Source organism: Trichogramma pretiosum, unplaced genomic scaffold (assembly GCF_000599845.2).
Source record: "Trichogramma pretiosum strain Unisexual culture from Peru unplaced genomic scaffold, Tpre_2.0 scaffold106, whole genome shotgun sequence".
NCBI classification, from domain to species: Eukaryota; Metazoa; Arthropoda; class Insecta; order Hymenoptera; family Trichogrammatidae; genus Trichogramma; species Trichogramma pretiosum.
The window spans coordinates 101,613-119,067 of NW_019641619.1; the positions used below are offsets into that span (position 1 = coordinate 101,613).

The 17,455-nt window shown below is 43.0% G+C and overlaps 1 protein-coding gene across 13 annotated transcripts in view; it reads left to right on the top strand.

Annotated features, from left to right (window-relative positions):
- Positions 1-17,455, top strand: part of LOC106657057 (hepatic leukemia factor-like) — a 74,972-nt gene that overhangs the window by 45,143 nt on the left and 12,374 nt on the right. For 8 of the 13 annotated variants that reach the window (XM_023458778.1, XM_023458777.1, XM_023458782.1 and 5 more), the window contains one exon: positions 5,790-5,846. The exons of the other annotated variants lie outside the window; for them this stretch is intronic. In XM_023458778.1, the coding sequence (XP_023314546.1) occupies positions 5,790-5,846 (57 nt within the window). The remainder of the gene's footprint in view (positions 1-5,789; positions 5,847-17,455) is intronic. 13 annotated transcript variants of the gene reach the window in all.

Below are 17,455 nucleotides of genomic sequence, written 5' to 3' on the forward strand. Positions count from 1 at the left end.
TCGTTTTTTACTGCTCGAAAGCAGATCGATGGTTTTACTTGTAATTCGTCATTGTCCTCTAATGCTCATAGAGCATTAGGGACCTTTAAATTTTCACTCATGCCAGACGTCCGGACACACAGGCGCCCGGACAAAAAACGCGCCCACTCACGGCTGTAATGTACTCGTTAGAAAATGTATAACTTCAAAAAACGACTTCATCCTATCCTATAGGGAAGGCACGAGGCGCGATATATCCCACGGTCAAGTAGGAATTTCGATGAGAAAATGAAAAAATATTTGTTAGTGAAATGTTTGCTTGTGGGAGGAAATCACAGCAGTTTAACGACGATAGAGCTTCAAAGTCGATCATCGAAAGTATATTGTCAATTCCGTGCGTCTTATCTTCGCAGTACAAAAAAAAACGAGCGACTCGAGTGAAATTAGAAGTATACACCTATACAGAGAGAGAGAGAGAGAGAGATAGATACAGATACACCCACCGCCGCCTCGAGTAATATATCATTATGCTCGAGCGCGAATGTCACCACGAGACTTATTATAAAGAGCACAGAAGATATAGATCATTGCAGATATATACATTCACGCGCGCTTTATTATAATATAGCAAATTGCCAAGAGGCACATCGAATTGTCACACGTATATATCGTTATGAATTATTACCCGGATGGCGAACTTTTCTAACCCATCTCTTCTCTCTCTCTCCCTCTCCAGTATTCTAATCAGCTCTCCGCAAAACTAATATAAATTTGTATCTGTGTCAGCGGGTACAATATATAAATGCCGAAAAATATATGGCACACATCGACCTAATTGACCCAGTATTCAAACGGCGAGAGGCGCGGCGGTATACACAAGCAATTTCGCGGAGTACTTCAAAAAATATGTTATATTAGCTCACGCGGGGGGCAAGGGAATGTCAAAAATCCGATCTCGAAAATTATTATCAGTTATAAAGCGAAATCACAAGCAGGCAGACAATGGTAGAAACTCGCGCATTAAAATACGTACGCACTCGGGTCTATAAATCATACACAAGTTTCGAAGGTAGGGGTAAGTTCACGATACGATGCGCGTACTTTAATGATAATGTACCCCGCTGCAGTTGCTGGTGAGCCGTGAAAGTGAAAATTGTTGGCCGTCTGCCTAGCGCGGATCCAGCTGTATCATCACCTGCGCGCGCTACGGGCATTCGTCCGTGTAGGAAAAAAAAACGAACGTTCAATTACCACGCTGTATCGGATCTGATTGTACGCGCGAGTCTCATAGTTCTGACTTTTAAGTCGAGAGAGAAAAAAATGGAAAAGGAAAAAAGAAGAAGAAGAAAAAAAGAAACATCTTATATACCAATGTTCGCTCGGCCGCGTCGTCGTCGTCGCACACGTCGAATTAAAAGGCTGTAAAAATGACAGCCAGCTGCCTCCGAAGCTGTTCTCTTGTCGTGTCTGCTGCACGCGGCGCGGCGGCCAAAGCTTTTCTAAAGGTCAGAGTCGCGCGGAAATTGGTTGGCTTCTACCCGAGACTACGTATACGTATAACAGTATAGTATATATAGCAGTTTGACGCTTCTGCTGCTGCTGCTGCTGCTGCTGTGCGTCCTTGACACGCATGAGCCGCAGAGTACTGCACGGCAAATCGGTACATTGAACACACACACACACATACAAGTCTGTATGTATTGATGCGATATTATAAACATTAACGAGCGTTAAATCGATTTGCGCGTCGAAGACGAGTATATGAGTCAGAAAGAGAGAGAGAGAGAGAACGGCGGAATCTACGGTTAAAGTTCAATACTACTACTTTTATTAACTATACTATCGTACGCCTGTATTAGTGTGGACGCGCGTGCCTCAATTTTATTTCTCGCTCGCGAGCTCGTGTGTTTAGTTTCGATTCGATTATTCAAAGCGGATATACTACTGGTCAGCGTACGCACGCTTATTTTTTTTCACGTTATTGTCGTTCGACGCGTATGCTCGAAAAAAAAAATTCTATGAGAAAAATACTACAAAGCTCGACTAAAGCTCACCTACATAAAGCTCGCTCACACAGACACACGTGCAGCCAACACTACATTTTCTACGAAGGGGGCGAGAAATTAATAACAATTTTTTAGATCGTCCGGCTCATCCGGGCTTCTCTATATATTCCCGCGCTTTCGACGCGCTCGCCTCTTACTGCCCTAGCCCTCTATTTTGCGATTGCATTTATCAAAATCAAAAGGGGGGGAGAAGTAATTGTTTTTTTTTGTCGTCGTCCCATTACCGCTATTTTTAATTGTCGCACGCAGTTACACGCCTATCCAATATAATCGAGGCGCGCGGTTGTAAAGCTTGTCATTTGTATATCAAATGCATCGATCTATATACACATATATTTCGCTCCATGTATAATAATTAATAATCGTCTGTCGTATACTTGTGTATAAAAAGTCCACGTATATGTGTGTGTGAAAGTCCCATAATCGCGTCGTGAAACGTGACTCGCTCGCTTATAATAATAAATGCATTGCACGCAGCCGGCTCAAAGCGCGCGCGCGAGCGGCGAGTTGTAAATTATTTAATTTATTATACCGAAGAATCGACGTTGGAGTCGCGGCACACACACACAGCTGATTTATGCCTTATCTGTATGGTATCTATCTCTCTCGCACCGACGACTTCGATGCTTGTGTGTTAGTGTGCAGGCTCGAAGAAAATCGATTAGATTTATTTTATTGCACACTTTTGATTGATACCGGTCAGCGGGGAGCAGCTAACTTCGAGAGAGAGAAAAAAAATGTTGTATTTATTTGCAGGTGTCGAGTAATTATGACGGCTAATAAAACTCGCTCGTCGATTGTTGTGCATTCGGAAACATAGCAATAATAGTCAAGCTGATATACCGTGGCCGATGATGACTGTGTATACATCCATCAAAATCGGTTGCAAAATCATTCGCGGAAGCAGCGGCAACGACGGCGGCAATTGTAAAATGCGGAAAAATGAAAATGGCACAAAAACGTCTCTCTTTCTCGCTCGCTCGCTTATCGCCGGTCGGTGGAACGCGCGCCCACATGTATACAGTGCAGCGCTGCGCGAGCATTGCACGTCATCCCACGTGAAATTTTAACGAAGCCGCGCGCACTTTACTCGTATATTTTAAATGCCGACTTTCACGCGGAAGAGGTGCACCGCGCGCGCGCGTCTACGTCGTTGTCGAGGAATCGCGAGGATGTCTTATACCTACAAACGTATATATTTTCTCATCGCGTATTATATGCTTCTTCCATGTGATTTTGCGTTCGCGCCTTTATAACAATAATTAAGTCGAGGAAAAATAAAAGAACGCGTGAATATATTTTATAAGTTTCGGAGTGTGCGAGCGAAGTAGCAGCTGTCAACGATCGAGAGAACAACGAGGCGCGAGCGCGGGAAAATTTGGCGCGAAATTTGTGTAGTTGAGATTACAATCGATTGCGGGTACGAAAAAAAGATAAAATTAATTTAATACAGATTCATTGTAAAATCAAACATTAGAACGAAAGTTTAATCGATACTGAATTTTATTCAAGAATACTTTTGATGAAATTTGTTGAAAATTATAATGAATCATATAAATTTTCTTTTTTTTACATAAACTGTACTAAAAATTTGGGAAAATTCAATCGTGTACATTATTTTTAAGGAAATAATGTACAAAATATACAAAATATTGATTGAAATCGCTCAAATAAATCTTATAAAATGTTATTTTCACTTTTACTCTTGCAGATTTACAGATACAAAGGTACTCGACATCCAGTGGTAGATGCTGGCTTTAATTATGATTGAATTTTTATAAGTCAACGAATAGTTTAGTTACTTATGCATTCTTTGCGTTGGGTAGTGGCTCATAAATGAATCCAGTCTTCACCGTGAGATGGCGAGTACACGATTATCTGCAAAATCTACAAGTGGCAAAGTCAAAAGCAATGTACAAATACGTGGACGTTTTTGAGGAATCTCAGTAGATACTGATCGATGGTTAAACCACACACGCGCACACTTGCTCATACCTTAATGCACAGCCGCGAACATTAACCGAGCGACACCACGTTGCGCGTCAAATTTCCACAAAAAAAAAAAAAGAACTTTTACTTTCTTTTCCATTTCGGTGATAATTTATTATACACATACGCGGCATTAATAAGGCGCTCGCGAGTTGCATACGTATACGACCGAGCTGCGCATGCAGAAGCTCGAGATACACATTTGAACGGGCGCCCGAAGCAGCCATCGCTTCGACGCTTTCAAACTTTCTCGGCTGTGCGCGAAAGAGGAAGACCGGATAAAGAGCGTACATGAAACTAGTCGGAAAAAGAGATATTGCGTAAGCGCTGAAACGGCAAGTGTTCGCAAATTTTCCACGTGCATGTCTAGGCTAAATCGGCCGAAAAGTAAGAACGAAAATTCGTCTCTTGCTTTCAGTCGATATCTCGTTATCGATCGTGCGCACTCTACTAAAAATATGTGTAAGAAAAAGTTGAATCTTTTGAATTTCGTTGACTGACGAATGGTCAGCTCTATATATCTACCGCCACTCGTTATACTTCCTGCTAAACGAGATATTAATTTTATGACTTTATTTAAGTGCTGCACTGGAAATTAGACACTTTTTGCGCACGAAACTCGAAAGCCCGCATATGCACATAAATTTAGCGACATTTTTGACTACACAACTTTTTTATCCTCTAATCTCGAGATAACAACAATTCTGTACTGCACTCTACAACGCCTTAAAATTCGAGTTTTCTCCCCCAAAAATTACATCACACATCCAATTCACGCGACCGAAGTTTTAAAGCTTTTATTTGTAGCAACAACTACGTGCGTGTATGTAGCTCTACGCATTGAGAGTAAAAGTGCAGTCGCGCGCGGGGGCTTGTGCGCTTCCGCAGTCCGGCTATTACCATCATCGTCGTCTATTATATTATACGGCGCTCTCGATTTCGCTCGGAACATTCAGAGCAGTCGTGCAAAATCCGCGCGTGTTGTATATATTTGTTTTGCTCTTATTTTCGCGCATATATGTACCACATTGGATCATTGACGGCCGCACGCGCAAAATGTGTGTTATTATCCCCTGACTCATATCTCTCGCGAGGTGGAATTTTTTCAAGAAAGAAAGTAAAATCGGTTTACGTAACGAGAGAAAGAGGTGGTATGTATGCAGAAACTGAGCTGGTGGTGGTAGAGGAACTAGGCTCATTCCCGATGAAATTACCTTTATAACGTGCGTGCGTGTGTGCACGCGGCACTTTTATATTCACCGTCCGAGATTTTTTAGCAAAAAAAAAAAAAAAATCGGTAACGTCTCCTTCGTATACACGATCAAAAGGTATCATTATGCACGCCTCGAGATTCCGGCAAAAGATCGGTGTTAAGAGAGAGACGGAAAAAAGTGTAAGAGGAGGAGGAGAGCTGAGATTCGCAGTTGAAAGAAAGTTTAAAAATTCTCCGCTCGCTTACGCAACGATGATATGCGGCTGTGTGTGTGTGCAGTTGCAGGGGAAAGTGGCCGAATAGCCGAGCGCCGATCGTCTCTCTCTCTGTACATACCGATTTTCTCGCTCTTGCGATGACCAAGATGACGAATCCAATGAATCAACCGAATTACTTACCCTATATGTGTATTTTTTTCTCCCTCCCATACTCATATTGTGTAAATAAATGTAAAACCATGACTTACTTCATTGAAAAATTATCCAGAAAGAAAACAAAAAAACTGATAGTGATTGACTAAAACTTATGTGTTTTTGTTTTAGGTAAGACCACCTCCTCGACTAACAAAAACTCCCAAAGTAGTAACACTACGGTTCACAGTAAGTGTTCTATGTCATTATCTAACCAATTTGCATGATCATAATTATATTAATACTATACGTATAAGCATTATAATGTAAATTTATACATGCGATTATTGTTATACGCCCTCCTAAAAATTAACGATTAATTAATATTATATTTTAACGGTTCCAATCTTCACCATATCTATATCTATGTCTTGTAATTAACCGGTGAATAATAGCCACACAACAGCAGTCGTGCCTATACTACAAGTCCATCTATACACCACGATAGATAACCAAGGCTCGATACAGTCATTATAGAACTTGGTTAAAAAAAAAAAGCCAAGCCGTACGCATGCGTGTGTTGTTACTACGCACTTTTTTTTTGCCAGGCACATTATACTTCCTTGTGATATCCGTCACGCTTTCCCGCGCGCGTGCGAGCGCAACGTTAAATTTTACATTTCCTCATATCTCTCTCTCTTTCTATCCTTCTTATTCGGTGTTTTAGTGGAGTATCGTCCAGGCGGTAATTCGAGACGCTCGTGTGCGCACTGGTGTATATGGTATCATATCATAACCCACGCGTGCGTATTTCGAGTTCCCTAATATATCCTAATGAGGGTCTTACGCGTACGAGAGATGGCGTTCAATTTTCTTACATATACCCTCCCCCGAACGAGTGTTTTGGTATTTTCTTCTACCGCGACGACGGCTTTTGCGTAACGATATCGTGTGTGTGTGTGTGTGTGTGTGTGTGTGTGTGTGTGTGTGTGTGTGTGTGTGTGTGTGTGTGTGTGTGTGTGTGTGTGTGTGTGTGTGTGTGTGTGTGTGTGTGTGTGTGTGTGTGTGTGTGTGTGTGTGTGTGTGTGTGTGTGTGTGTGTGTGTGTGTGTGTGTGTGTGTGTGTGTGTGTGTGTGTGTGTGTGTGTGTGTGTGTGTGTGTGTGTGTGTGTGTGTGTGTGTGTGTGTGTGTGTGTGTGTGTGTGTGTGTGTGTGTGTGTGTGTGTGTGTGTGTGTGTGTGTGTGTGTGTGTGTGTGTGTGTGTGTGTGTGTGTGTGTGTGTGTGTATGTGTAGTACACGGGATACATAAATATATGTGTACGAAAAACGATTAGCCTCCGCGCGCGAGATATGATAATTAAGTACCCTCTATGAAAGTTAACAAGGAAAAAAGGAAGGAGGAAGACGTATGTATGTATGTATGTATGTAAGCGAACAAAAAACTAAATCGTTTAGTGTACCTGCTAATTACAATCTAATCCGAAAGCCGCCGCCGCTATAACTGCCGTATGTATATAATACCGATTAATAGCGAACGCGAGCGCGCGAGCAATTGCCGAGCAACTTGACTTTGAATTAGATTGTTTTTAAAACATATATAGCGATCGCTCCGCTGCTGCCCTGGGGGGCAAAAGAAATTGCCCGCGCTGTACGCGAAGCTCATTAAAACGCGCCAAAACGAGACAGCGCGTTTATAACGCTGGCCTGTCTCTTGATTGTCGACGAGATAGAATCGAATCGGAAGTCAAACGAGAGGAAAGGCAAAGCAACAACAAAAAAAAAAGGAAGGAAGGATAGACTACTGTACGAACTACCCGATCATTCATCGGCGTGCGACGCTAAAGTAAAGACGACGACGACAGTGGAGCTTTGAGCTATATCACGATAAAAGAAAGTGTGCGGCGGGCTACCGTATATGCCTCGATATGATATACACGCGAGTATGATATGCGCGATGTGAATTTTCGCCTATATATGCTATGTATCGCATAGCACGACGTACCACGTATCGCGAGTTACGACACACGAATTATTAAAAGCCATAAATAATATCTCGTGCCGCGTTCGCGTATGAGAGGGGGAGGATAGTTGATGCACTTTCCCTTTTTGACTTCTTCGATCCGCGAAATTCTTATCTCGACTTATCTCGAGAATGTCGACGCGACGACAAGAACGATCGGAAAATTTTCGGCAATCCAAAGTCCGAGTCTGTACGTTACACAGACCCGTAATAATCCTACGCGAGCTCATCGACTCATTCACGCGCGCGTTACTCTCGTTCGCTCTCGCGCGCAGTGCTGCAAGTCCCCTGCATTTAAACGGCTCGCGTCTCTCGGCAGGCGGCGGCGAGAGAAAGTTCTGAAATCATGCGCAACAAGCGCAACGCTATACAGAGCGAAAACGGATTATTCCACGTAACGTATTATTCCACGATGCGCGCGCGGTGCAGTGCACGAGGAACGTCGCTACGATCGCAGGCATCAGCGACGGGGACAGTACAAGTAGTAATAGTAGTAGTAGTAGCAGTAGGAGTTGCATCCATAGAGGAGAAGGAGGAGGACGTTCACGTCTCCAGGAAGAGTCTCGAGCGATCCCCGTAGAGAGGAAAGAAAGAGAGAGAGAAAGAAGCCAACGGTGCATCATTGTGCATTTTAGTAGGATATACACAGCTCGACGTGTTCCTTCTTTTTTCTTCTTTTTTTTTGTTCCAGCTGTGTACGGTGTACATGCACTGCTAACTTTTGGGTATATACATCTATAAAATACCGAAACGAAGCGGGCGCTTTCGAATCGTACGCGCGATTTTCGCCCGCGTTTCCGGTTTTTCGGCCTGCGATACTCGTTCGAAGAGAGACTGCAGACGCAGATACAATTTTTCAATGTGCGCGGCACGTGCTCACGTTCGAATGTCAAATGCATATTTTACGAGCACGAGCTTGTATGCAAGATATATTCTTAGTTTCGAGACATCGATAAAATACACAAAACAACGATGCAACTAATCATCGTCTGTACAGTCCGTCTTCTAGCTATATATAGCAAAAAAAAAAAAATACGCGCACAAAAAGTTTCAAGAATAAGCAGCGTCTCTATTGTAAGACAAGCGTGCTGGAGCTTTTTTAAAAGGCCCATAAATCCTCTCTCGCCGCGAGATCCGTACGACTATTACTACTCTTGGGAGGAGGAAGGACGAAGATACGAAGCATATATATTTCTCCAAACTCTATTCCGCGCGCCACGATACGTACGCTATCGTACGTAGCAATAAATATATCGGCAATTGCTGCCAATATGCGAGTCTGACTCGAAGACAAAAGGTTTTACAATAGATACATTTGTGTAGTTGCGCGCGATGGGTTATCCTTGTTTTTTTTTTTCGACGCAGCGCGAGAGGCCGTTAACACCGCGCGCGCATAGAAAATTGATAACCGCGAGCGGCGGCGGCGGCGCAACATAGGCGGCTTACAACAGTATATAAGTGCAGCGAGGCGCAATTCTCGCGGCTCGCGGAGTGCATATAGTCTGGCCACGGCGAGAGAGCCCGGAAACCAGCTGCGAGCCGGGGCGAAAGTGGCCGAGGCTAACTTTCACTGCTGCTATATAGCTGCAACGACGACGACGACGACGACGACGACGATTCGTGCGAGCTCGCGGATATATCGACGAGGTGTACTCGCTGCTGTGTATACGTGTGTATACATCGGCCTGAGATATGACTTTTACATTATTATATGCATGTATGCATGGTGGCGTGTGTGTGGTACACTATACGCGTGTATATTGTAAATACGTGTACACGAAAATGCACTCGGAGGATTAAACGCCGGGGAGAGATGTTTTTTTTCTTCCTTCTTCTTTCAGGTCTGCCGTGATTTATTTTTTTTCAATTTTTTCTCCCTCAGTTTATACCGAGGTTGAGGGGAGAGAGAGAGAGTCGAGTACCGCTGCTTGCTGCTTGCTGCGAAAACGAGGGTAATTCGAAAAAGACGTGTGGGAGGGAGATAAGAGGATGAGGCCGCGCAGAATCGAAAGGGAAAGTTGCTGCTCGCAGTTCCTTCTTCTTTCTTTCTTTCTTTTTATCTCGTTTACAACGCGGGCTGCTCGCTCTTTTATCGGCAGCTACCTCGTATAACTTTATCTCCGTTTTTTTTTTTTTTTGGTTTTTGCCTGAGAAGCTCGCGTATACACGAGAACGTAGAGACCAGGAACTGGACGATATTACACGATTTCGAGTGGCAAAAAGATTTTCCCGAAAAAACGCATGATACGTCGAGAACGACGACTTCGCGACGCGGCGCTTCTCACCGTGCGCGCTTATACATACGATAATTGAAACCTTTGTCTCGTCTGCGCTGCGAATGTTGTGCTCCATGTGCATTACTTTTGCGCCGCCGCGACGACGACGACGACGACGAGGTCGATGAACCTTTCACCGCATGCATGTGTTGTACGGCAGTGGCAGCGGCCTATGTAGGTGCGTATACATTTATATCGAATGCGGGTTTCACTGGTGTATGTGTGCAGTTTATATTATAGCGCTCGGTACCGCTGCTCCTGTCTCGCGAACCGATCTTTACACCGTAGATCGTGAACTCTCGCTCTCTTCTTCTGTCTGTCTGAGTCTCTCTCTCTCTCTCCTTTTTTCTGCTCGAAACGGTGAAGGATATGCACTTTCATTGAAATTTCTTTCCACTTTATATAAACGTGTGTATGTGTGAGCGAGCGAGCCTCGTGCTGCTCATGTATTTTAAGTGCCCCCGCTCGCCGAGAGATAATCGCAAGATCGCTCGATGAGAATCGCGCGGTACATAGCGCGCGAAGAAAAATAAAAATATATTATAAAAACGAGATAAGCCGCACGAAGCGATGAGATTTCCCGCGGATGGAGAAAGAAATGCTCGAGATTTTCTCGCGGATACGGATCGAAAAAGCTGTACGTATAAAGTTGAAGCTGCACAATGATTTTCAAGCCCGCGATTCATTTTGAAGCTCGAGCATCGAGGTGAGCGAGCGAGAGCGAGAGAAAAAAAAGGCGTCAATTTGCCGTTGAAATATACTCTTGTCTTGCTGTACGAAAAAAAGAGCCACGAAAAACCATAATCATGATTGGTGCTATGTGTATATACGCGCGGTGAATCGTGTGAGCGACGACGCTCGCGGAACAAGGAAGTGGTGTAGCGGCGTGCGGCGCTGCTTTTCTCTTTTTCATTCTTCGCCTTTTTTTTACCTTTTCTTAACATATGCGCGTATGGAATATTTTTTTTACTTTATTTTTCATTCATCATTTCGATGAATAAATCAATATAGTGGTTTTATACTTTTGTACAGTAAAAGAGTAATAAAAGGGAATTCAAAAGTGCGAACGGGATGATTTGGTTTCCCGTTCGAAAATATAGAAATCGATTCGCGCGCTCACACGTGTTCAAATCATCGATATCACCTGCACCAATATTTATTGCTGCACAAATTTCTTTACTTCATTTTATATTTTTTGCGAGTTCGAAAACTGCATAATATACTTACGCGCGAAAGAGAAAATCACGTCGCCGCCGCTGGCGCAGGTGCGATGTATTTTCCTCGCGCTCGCCGTCAAAAGCATTGACGCGTAAAACAATGAAACAATGACATTTCCGAGGAGATAATGTAGAAACTGGCCATTGGTCTATGAATACATAAGATACTTGAATTATGAGCGCTCCGTGCGCACTTCGGTGCAGTGCGGAGTCGGACAGGTATAACAGACGCACGTAAAGTGTCCATCGTAAGCGACGCGCGCGACGAGCTTTAACACATTTTTTTTTCTCTTCTTTTGTGTCGCTCTACATTTTCATCATTCGGACGCACATTGCTTCAAGGTCTTGAAAAAAAAAAGAAGAAAAAAAACTTAAAATTCATAATAAAGATCAAAGTTATAACCAGGTGAATTTTGAGAAGCTTTCCATGCAGTCATCATCGGTGGATCCTCTCGAAGCGAAACATATCGATACACTTCCCCCGACGTACTTTACAAGCTTTCTCTCTACTTCTGGTACTTACTCTTTTTTTCTACTCCAACCTCTCGTAGAGGAGTGTCCTTAGCTCTAAAAAATACTTCAATAAATTAAGAGGTGAAACGCGCAAAAGTGCTGCGCCGCGCTTGTGACTAATCGAAATTCACTCGTACACTCGCCAAGCGCGCGTGGCTTTTAATAATTTTTTAATTAATTGATTTCCGACCTAAAAAAAAGTTCGCGCAGTAGACGACGACCGCAATTTAAGAAAAAAATTTCTCCTCGTTTTCGATAAGTCGAGAGCTTTGATACTTGTGATTTCAGTAAATAAAAAAAAAGTATATATTAAGTCGCGCCGAACATTGTAAACATCGTGTAATGATCGGTTCTAATCAGCATACATAAAGAAGGGGAGCTTCGAGCGAACGGCTAAAAACTTTCCATTGAAAATTAAAAGCGTGCGAAGTAAATTCATCGCTAAATCCCACATATCAAAGGGTTGACTACGTATACATGTATCGGCTTGCTGCTTGCCTTCCTTATACTTTTCTCGTTCGCTCATTTTTCTCTTACCTCAACCTTTTTTTCTCTCTCTTCTCAATCCGAGAGACCCGATGGTAATCGACTCGTAAATATCGCGCGTCGGTGCAGCGCACTTACTTATTTTACGATCGTGCGATACACTTTTCACGCTGATACGACCTGCTGGTGTGTAGCAGTAAACTACGCTCGCAGCCGGGGATATTTTGTAATTTGCCCGAGGTTTTTTCTCTCTCTCTTCGAAGCTCGTACGCGCCAACATTATATACAGTGTAAAAAAGAAATTACTCACTTATGGGCAGCAAGTGCACAGCACTGCGCGGCTCGTTTTTTTACAAACTAAGCCGCGACGCGCGCGAGTTTATATTATATACATATACGTCTGTGTTTATCGTCGAAGCGTCAAACGAATGAAAATTAATTCGATATTTATTCTGTCCTCTTGTAAATTGTATTAACGCACACACACATGGGAGACTTCTAATTCGCAATTGGAATTTATTGGATAAAATAATCAAAACGACTTAATTACTTTGAATAGGTAAAATGTATGAGAGGCAAGGCGCATATGCACCTGTTGCTGCTGCTGCTCTCGGGACACACATTACGCATACATAGCGCCCCGATAATGTGCTTCGTGCACTATAAGAGACTACTACTACTACTAAAGGCAGCTCACGAGACGCGTAGACGGTATCTCGTCTACATCTCGTTAATGTTACCATTAAATAAAACTCCTATATTTACCTGAAGTTTTTCTCTTATCTCTCTTTCTAGCGCAAGCGCGGGTTTTAAATTCCTAGGTGTATATCATGCGGCTTTTCCATATAATATAATATAATCCACCTTGACGTACCCGCGCGATCGCGCGCACACACACACACACACACACACACACTCATCGCTCGCTATATTTACATATAAACAAATCTGCGGTCGCCCTTGTGTCGGCTTATAAAGCGTATGCGGATATTTTTTTCTTCGATTGATTCCGTTTTTTCCTCTCTTCGTAATAACTTCCCATCGATATCGCCAATATACGCACGCATATAGTACCTACGTCATGAGTTTGTATATAAAAGGTACGCACGCAATCACAAGCAGCTGCGCGACTGGGTCAACGGGTCAGTGCGAGGCAAAAATTATATCGGAGCCTTTTAAAAGCGGCTGTATATCCTCCCGCGCATTTATATTACCCAGCTCTCTTTCACTTGTATATATTCCGCGACTCGTCGAGTGCATTGAACCGATCTCCCGGTGTGTACTACACTGTGCAGCGCAAGGTAAAAGTGTCTAGGTGTATTGGTGCACTGCACACAGACAGACATTAAGGCAGAAAAGGAATATAGGTATATACAGGCATAATGGTACGGTGTATAGAAAGAAAGAGTCTCAGCGGTGTATAATGCGAGTGCGCCTGAGCCCGAACGAAAGCGAAATTCGCCTATAGATAGGATATACTACTGCTATATATCCCCTTTTCACTATTTCTCTTTCGCGAGCTCGGGATGCCTTTTATAAGCTTCGCGTTTCGTATATCGTGTGCAGTATATGTAGTAGATGCTAAGATCGTCTAGTGCTGATATATAATACAGACACACGTACTCACGTGTATTTTAACTGGCTGCATGTATATGGACAGCGGTGAAACGTCTATACGCAGGCTTTAAAGAGATTCGAAAGGGTATTTGCATTTTTTTTTTTCGCGGTATAACCAAAAGCCTATGAGAGAACGAAATTCGTCGTGCTTATACACGTGTGCGTTAACGAATGAACCTCACCGATCGCGGTATCTTATCCTCGAACGGACGAGAAGAGATGAGTCTTAACGAGTCGATTATTATTGACGCGCAGCGGTATACAGATTGCGTCGCGTTATTTTTGTGTCTCCGTGATGCATCCACTCGTACGAGCACCTGCTTTTACCTTCGCGCGACATGACAACAATATAAATGTGCGTATTGTACATTATATATTACGAAAATAGGAGAAAAAAAGCGCGAGAGACATCGTATGAAAGACGGAAAAATCGCCGTGAGAACCGTTGCTGGCGTTGTTAGCGGTATGTGTTCCTTAATTGACATCCTGTGTAGCGAGTGTCATCAGATCTAATAGAAAATTAATTAATAACGGGAAAATTTGCATAAAGACACTTACGCTTTTATATAGCTCGCGTGCGGCCAAGTAAAATCCACGGCACGATTATCATCATCCATTCCTTTTTTCGACTCAAGGACTACACATGCTACTAGACACGCGTGACAATGCACGGCTCTATCAATTTCTGCAGTATATTATAATGCGCCCCATTGTTACGCGTACTGCGTTAACGTTTTTATATTAATTTTTCTGTCGGTGAATAACGTAGTTTCTTAATTTTCTCTCGGAAGCTTGTCAACAACAAAGTGTCCGATTCCATGCGCGATCATCCTCGAGTTCGGTGTGTGGCTGTCCTTTATATTACTATCTTTCTATATGCTTGTTTGTAAACTTACACACACACACACACACACACACACATGCCCACAACGACGAGTGCAATTGTGCGGTCTGTCACATACGTAGGTATTCGCGGGCGGCGCGAGAGATGCGGTAAACCACTCGCTCCGCCACCGCCACCGCCGCCGCCGACGCCAACGTTGACGACGACGGCGACGAGCGTAAAATTCTAAGTTTCATTATCTGCACTAAAAATTATTATTTTCTCGTACGCGACGTGTCGTATAGCTGGGCATAAAGTACACAGCTGTGACTCAGAATTGATTCGTTCGTGAAGGAGGTACGATTAATACGGAGCTCCTCCTTTGAGAAGAAGAAATTTATTAATTGTATTTATTTATTTTTCTCTCTGTTTACATACAAAGCTTTATCGTGGCGCTCCGCGCTGACGCTGACGAAACAACACGCGCATTTTGAGTCATGAAAAAAAATATCCCATAATGCGCTTTTACATTATACATAAACTTGACCAGATTCTCTCTCGTGCCTAGAGAGAAAACTGGAATGAACATATAAAGTGATTTTGTTGCAATAATATTAGATGGTGGGCTGCAGTATAGTAGTATACATACCTATACAGAAATCGCAAACGACACGATCGCGCATATAATATGTGCAGAAAAAGAAAGAAAAATAAAATACACATACGGGCGAGTGCCGTGTATGTATACGAGAGTTGTAAGTTTTGTAATCGACACTTTGCGCTCCGCGTATAGTATATGTGTTTGTAAACGCGCGAGTGTCTTTGCTGGCGTTTGCCTCGCGCCGAGAGGATATGTTCTATCTTGTTAATGCAAATTAATTACTTTATTTTAATTGCGGATAAAACTATATATATACAACCGCTCCAGCCTGCACTATAGCGAGCTTTTTCAACTTTCTCGGCAGATCGGTATAACGTATACCGATCTTCTACTTTATTTTCTCTGTCTCTCTTTCGTCGTCACAATATTTAAAGTCCTCGCTCTATTCTCATACGCGTTACTCCACCCAACCAATCGTTATTATGGATCTCGAGAGAATTCTTCTATTTAATAAAAATAAAAATTAGCCGTCAACAAAATCGTTAAAACTCGTGCTTTACGTATTACGAGCTGTGAAGAAAAAAAGGAGTCGAAGAAGGTACTCTAGTGCTGCTGCTACATAGGCCACTAAAGTCATGATTTATGCCGACCGCTAAGTAGCCTCTTTTACCGCACACACACACACACACAACATCCACGCATCCACACGTGCCTTTAATAAAATTTAATGCGTTTCTTTTTTTTCTCTCGCGCTCGCGTAGTCCACACATACGTGCGACAATAACAACAACCAACGACGAAGAATACTTTGTGACATTACAACAATTGCGCATTCCTCGCAGTGCTTCACGTACGTGTACACGTAGCAAATGTGGCATTGCGTTAACCCAACCGACCAACCACCCGCAATATGACATTGCTATTTATATTCATTAAAATTACGTACGTTGGGCTGCCCGCGCGTCTATAATTCCTCTCTAACACATCGTCGTTATAGCCTGCGTCGTATTACGTATCGACGGTATATGGGCGAGGGGCCACCAGTATATATAGTCGCGTCGAACCGCGACTTGTCCTCGTGCTCGAGTATTGGATTGCTCGTGCGAACGCGAGACGCGCGCACAGAAAGTGAATCTCTGCCGTACGGGTGAGAAAGGAGCTTTGCCCGCGCGCCCGTACGCGTGAGAGGAAAATTCGATCGCCGCCGAGAGCCGTACAGAGCGAAGGATAAGGAAAAATCGGAAACTCGACGAGATATCGGATACCGTCGTGGCGGCTCGTAGCAGTTGTAGTCTAGTAGTAGTAGTATTATAACGCCACCGCCAGTGTATTTTTTCAGATACGTGTTATATGTATCGGCTCGAGTAAAGTACGAATATCGACGATTATACTCGTTGCGTGGGCTGAGCGAAAAAAAAAAGAAAAAGAAAATTAACGGCATTTGACATCGTAAGTGGCTAGTTAATACACAGAAATGGTATTGATAAAATAAACATATAGGTATATAATATAACTTGCGCTACGCGCGGGGACGACGACGGCGGCTTGGGAAATTGCCATGCGTACATATATACTACACAACGGGAATAAATTGTCGCTCATTTCAATGTGATTACGCTTGTTGCTGCGCAGCATACAGAGCCTATATACGTATATACGACGGCTAATGTACGATGTGAAAATCTGCGTCCCGTAAGAAATAAAATCAAACGAAGCTCTGATACTCACCTTTCGTACCTATCTTAATCATGCTCATCAACTGGCCTACGCGAGAAGATCGTGTCGGAAATGTAGGTCGGCTCGATAAAAAGGTCAACTTTATACTTTATGTAGTTAAAAATCTGCGAAAGTTGACGAAAAAATCGCGGCGACGAGATCGTCAAGAAAACGATCTTGAAGCGAATATGTACGATGATATATTTAAACACGCGAAGCGGCTGCGGAACTTTCATAAGCTTTGATTCGAGTCTCTCGAGTAGTTTCCGTTCCCGCAGCATGTATAATCTTTTTCTAATTCTTCACATATCCTAATCTCATATCTTTCTTCGCTGATAACCAATGGCCTGATAAACGTATATAATACTCGCAGACAGACGCGCATTTAAAGCACACAATTATCGAACGTATTACGCATTATCATATAATTACAAGATTGAGATATTTAAACGCTCTTTATGTATGCGCGTGTATAGCGATACCATATACCATAACAGTTAAGGAGTTCGAATCAATATATAAAATTTATATAACACGATATAAATCCATAGACACACACGCGAGCAGCATGGAGTACAGAATAGTTTGA